This window comes from Pieris napi, chromosome Z (genome assembly GCF_905475465.1).
Source record: "Pieris napi chromosome Z, ilPieNapi1.2, whole genome shotgun sequence".
Taxonomy (NCBI): domain Eukaryota; kingdom Metazoa; phylum Arthropoda; class Insecta; order Lepidoptera; family Pieridae; genus Pieris; species Pieris napi.
Window position 1 is genome coordinate 274,490 of NC_062259.1, and position 5,753 is coordinate 280,242.

The window sequence follows — 5,753 nt, forward strand, 5'->3', positions numbered from 1 at the left end:
ACACTATTTTGACCGGATTGAAGTTATTTATTATTATAAATTTACAACTATTTAACATAATTTTAAATTTATCCGACGGTCAAAATAGTGTTTTATTCAAATGAATATAAGTTATGTTAATCAAAGACAATACTAAATTTAAAAATAGTCCCTGTGTGCCTTTAACGCTGGCATTTCCACGCTGTATTACTTATTCGTTGAAAGCACCAGCTCTGAGGTCATCTACCAGGCGCTTAAACCTTTAATTAATTGAACCCCAGGGCCCAAGAGTCCATAGGGAACAAAATCAAAGTTGGAGAAAAGGCTTATATTTGAGCCGTTTATTATTTTACATTAGATTAGGTATAAGACAGCTACTTAACAATGCTTTTTTAAATTTGATCAGCCCACTACCGACTATATTAAGCTCTGGATAGGTAGATAGTATTATATCCGCCAAGAATGAGCCTGAACACCTATGTTGGTTTTTGATGACGGAATTTGAAAATGAGAATCTGCTGTTGGGAATCTTTAGAATGAATTAGGGCAATGATGATGAACGACAATGTTATATATTCTGTATTTGACCATTTAACAATTTGTACAAGAACCTAACACCGTCTAGAGATCTCCGTACAGTCGCATCATATTTAGTTGCCTAAGTCGCTGGTGCTACGGATGCCTATGAGAAACACCTGTAAAATATAGAAATAGGCGAAAGATCTTGTCAATCTTCTGATCCAATCAGATCCATGGACAGTGGAGGTATGTTTGAACTTACACTGATCAAGTTGTGTAGCAGGAGTTTTACAATGATAGAATAGAGGAAAGATTTGATTGCATTAAATAGAGTCCAACAGCTGGACTAATTTGAAATATTCTTTCAAAATCAGAACGCTACAATGAGTTCATCATTGTAGCGCAGACTGCAGAATATTTTCAAGGTGTGAAACTTTCAAATAAAGATTCCTATATGCTGCGGAAACTGTTGACAATAGAGCTACTAAAAATTATATTTATAAGTTTTTAGGGTATAGAACATCGTGCTATCGAATGAATACGTATGGTTACAGTTAGTTATATAAAATATAAAACAATTGTTATCTGCACAAACTTTTTAATAAATTGACATCTCCCCCAGAGCAATCGGTTAAAAGGTTCGTGGCGTCATGTGTCATAAAAATTATTTATGATCGCCAACCCTCTGCGTTGCAACAGACAAATCACTGACAGTCATATTTAAGACGATTATTTTTATTCTCGTCTAAAACTATTCAGAGAGCAGTGTTGGCCTAGTGGCTTCAGCGTGTGACTCTCATCTCTGCGGCTCTCAACGCTGAAGTCGTAAAGCCCCATATGTGCACCTTTTAATGCGCATTTAACACTCGCTGGTACGAAGGAAAACATCGCGAGTTGCCTTTGATCCAACACGACGGCGTGTGCCAGGCACAGGCCGATCACCTATTTGCCTGTTAGGGTGCGTACAGACTATGTAACATGTTATATAACTTGTGTTTTATAACACGTCCACATTATGTAACCTTGTTATTAAACATTATAACATAAAACAATACTGTACACATTAGAATAACAATGCAATATAACAATGTTATATAACCATTTTAAATAACAAAAGAAAAACAAAAAAACGTAGATGCTGGGTTAACATGTTATTATAACATGTTTTATAACATTCAGTGTCCACATTATCTGAAACATGTTGTATAGCAATGTTGTATAACATGTTATGTTATACAGTCTGTACGCACCGTTAGATTGACAAATGAAACAGACACAGAACTCTCATATCAGAAAAATCAGAAGTCCCAGACCTAAATAGTTTGTAGCGACACTGATTTTTATATGATACTATTTAAATTGATATTTTTAGTCAGAATCTTTGAAAAATTCAAATCTTGTATGAATACCTACTTACAATTTTATATTCGCTATCAAAGTATTTCTCGCTAAGTATACCTACAACTTCTCGATCTAAGCGGGCAAAATGAGATTAGGGTAAAAAACCACCTTCACCGGGAAAAGCAAAGTCTCTTACTTCGTACTTCGCTCACTCTAGTGTGTGCCCTTCAGGCGATTGACCACCCTGCGACGTCCCAGCCTTAGGTCCGAGTCTCGCAGGAGACGCCCTTGCGCTAGTCGTGCCGAAAATCTGTTAGAGCTACGCTCACCAAAATAGCCCGAGTTGAGCTGTCAAGATCCTTCAAGAGAAATTAAATTTCAAAAATTGTCGACAATATACGCCTCATAACCCCAGCACATTTTACCTGGAATTCGAACCTCAGGGATGAGCCACACGCTTAAACCGCTAGACCAACACTGCTGCTGCTCCTCCGACCTAAAGAGATTCTGGACCAGTTTTAATGACGGACGGAAGGCCTCAGTGGCTGAAGTGTAATTTTTTTACGGATGAAACGCAATAATAATAATATTAGCGTCACGAAGATGTGCAGCGTTTTTGTCGAAGAAAAGGGAGAGAGCGATTGAGACCGATTGAGAGAGAGAGTAAGAAGGGCGAATAACTTATAGAAATCTATTTTTAAAAATCAAATTTCGTAATAGTAGTTTATGCAACTGTCAAATAATAGAGGGTATTAAAACATGAGAGTTCTTATTGAGAACAAAATAAGATTACACGAGTGTTTTAATACCTAATTAAATGCAGTTGCATACACTATTTTATTTAATCTCATGGCTATAGGTTTCCAAGTCATAAAGTCTTGGTAACATTTGTCCTACGCTTTTTTTTATTTTTCTGGCAAAAGTCTATTCGTCAGTTTCGTAGCTGTTTCTAGAATGTCAATTTTCATCGGTATCGTCGGTGTTGCTTGCCATTTTTGCTACTAAACTTTTAACCAACAAAATATTACTCAAATTCGTATGTACGAAATATGGCGCCAAAATGGAAAAAGTCTGTTATTGGTATATTGGCTCGGAACCAAGGCATTGCGCGCGCAGCGCGCTCACCACAGATTATGTGTACTTAAATTGAATTGAAACCTCCCTGGTCGGGACACATTGTACTTTAATAATTTAAAAAATATTTTAAAGCATTGTTTTGTTAGGAGAATAATGCTTTAATATAATTTTTTAATTTCCTTAAAGAAGTATGTAAATGAAATATGCCAATAAAAGTCTGTACTTATTTCATTTCATAATTAGAATATTAACGAATGAGAATATATAAAGAGAATTTATGAAATATAAGTATTTTATATTTTATGCAAAATAATTTATTGCCATCTCAAATGACGAATTGTAAATTTAAATGCCACGTGTTTTTATTATAGAAGAAATATATAAATTTAAAAAATAAATTTGTATCAATTTTCGAAACTTTTAGTATTTTACTGACAGTTAAATTCCTAACATATCTTCCTTTTTCCCTCCCTCTAAGTCTCAGAAATCTAAAGTTTTAGATTAATAAAAATATGAACAAGACTTAAAAAATTAGTTTGTCAAAGAACTTTCACTTCTGAAATGTGTACTTTGTACGCACGCACTTTTTTTCAATTACAAAAGTTTGCCAACGCTCGGCACACGTACCTACCTACACAGTCCGCCTTATCCGGAAAACGTGTTCTTCTATAAGGAGGGAGAAATGGTTAAGAAATTCTAGATTCTAACACACTTTATTTATATACCTACAGAACTGAACAGAAGTTTGGCCACAATAACTCCTGATGTTAAGTGAAATGTGGTCTATTATTATTTGATATAGAATATATTTAACAATAGAATACTGTCAAGGGGATATGCCTTCCATCTCCAGGCAAGGAGTTTCTCTCCTTTGCTGTTTTTAAAAGGAACAACGAACTAAATCGTTCACGGCACCTGGGGATGTCGACAACGATGGGGTGAAATTCCAGCATTCTTCTAAATGAGCGTTGTTTAAAAGGGGATGACGGAATCAGGTTGTGTGGAAGCATTCTCGAGAGTGCAATCTATGACTGAAAGGCAGGCAACTGAACGGCAACGGTCAAGACTAACTGAAACTAATTAAGGCAAGCCTTTTAAAAATAAAAAATATTTAAGGAAACCCTTTATTTCACCCATAAAATGTAGTCTGCGTCAACTTCAGCACCCACGTCGTGTAATACGACACATTCGTGAACACGGCCAACTTCACCTCGCAGTCCTTCGGGTGAAGCGCCAAGACACCAACCAATTTATCTTCATAATACAACGGCCCAAACTCATGTATGAAGCAGTCCTCATAGTCCGACATATCAACACAGATTAAACTCTCATCCAGCTGTACACCATAGGTTTCATAACATCTGTTCCCGCTTGCCAATTTAAGCGGGAACCTGTCAAAGTCATTAATCAAATACACGCGGCGGTCCATTGTCGCCACAGTTTTCCAAATACTCGCTTCGACATCTGTCACAGGCCGATCATCGAACGTGGAAGATCGTGAAGGATAGTCTATATTAAATTTAGCCACCGCAATATCGTTGGATGGTGTCGTGCTGTTCGGATTGTATTTCTCATGAATACGCCAGTAGAGTATTGGGTAGGACGTGCTGACATTCCGCGCGAAATCATGCAGCAAAAGCACTCTGTGGGTCGCGCCTTTTTGCCGACAGTGCGCGGACGTTACCACCCATTTGACGAGTACAACACTTGCGAAACAGGCGAAGGACCACGTGGAGGAGGAGTTTCTGGCTATCGCAGCCACGTAGGGGAACCTTTCGGAGACGGCAATGGAATTGTTTTCGTTTAATGCGATCACAGCTATGGATTTCGCGACGTGATAAACGCCGGAGCCGGGATAGTAATCACGTTTTCGCTCCTCGACTGTTATTTCTGTGGCAAACTTGACCATGACACATACAGCCATTATAGCCACGAGAACTATTGATGTAAGAATAATACACGCCGCCTTCATCGCCATTTGGATTAATTTTGTAAATTTAGATATGACATTGTCGTATCAAAGAGTATAGAGCAGCTGTCAAAATCTTTGGACTCGCCTCATCTATGTCTATAAATAAAAAATATTGCCATATTAAAAATCAACTTCGCAAAGATTTGTTTGTAAAATATTTTAAATATATTAGATAATTTAGTTAAGTGATACCGCCCGTGGACACTTAAATTTCCAGAGGGAATTGCGTTTCCAGCCTTTTAAGAATTGGTACGCTCTTTGAAGGACCCTAAGTCGAAATGGTTCGGGCATACTCCAGTGGGTTGCTTCTCTATATCCATAGAGCTGACGCAACCTTGAATGCCAAAATTGAGTGTATATTCCAACTTAGGCAACAGTCCAAGTTCCATTAAAATCGCTTCATCGAAAAAAACTCATGATGCGCTGGCGATTTTTACCAGTATCCGTCTTAGTATGGACAAGTTTGCGTTAGCTCTCCAGATTTACCTTAAAATATGTCATTGTAATCCAAATCCATGCCATTTCTCTAGACCAGTGTTATCCAACCATTTTTGTACCATGCCCCACCTTACCCTTTCTAAAATTCGCAAGACAGTCCCTTGTGAAGAGGCAACCAGGAATCAGTCACCCACGTAGTCCTGGAATGCGTGGCTGTGGCTTCCCAACGAACAGAATTCGGAGCAATCTCGACCCTGCGAAGTGCCCAGGAAGCCCACAACGGACCTAATGACCGTCTAAGTATGGATATAGAATTCACAGTACCACTACTGGACTTTCTTTGTGCACTTGCTCGAATGAAGGAAAACATCTTAAGGCATGCCTTAGACATGTGTCAGGCACAAAAGGCTGATCACCTTCTTGTCTA

The 5,753-nt window shown here is 38.0% G+C and overlaps 1 protein-coding gene across 1 annotated transcript; it reads right to left on the reverse strand.

Moving 5' to 3' along the window:
- Positions 1-4,044: 4,044 nt before the first annotated feature.
- LOC125062278 (serine protease 3-like) lies at positions 4,045-4,921 on the reverse strand (the record flags this gene model as incomplete). The annotated part of the gene is made up of 1 exon (XM_047668061.1): positions 4,045-4,921. A coding segment is annotated over one exon (876 nt), but the record flags the coding sequence as incomplete, so codon positions are not given.
- Positions 4,922-5,753: the final 832 nt, after the last annotated feature.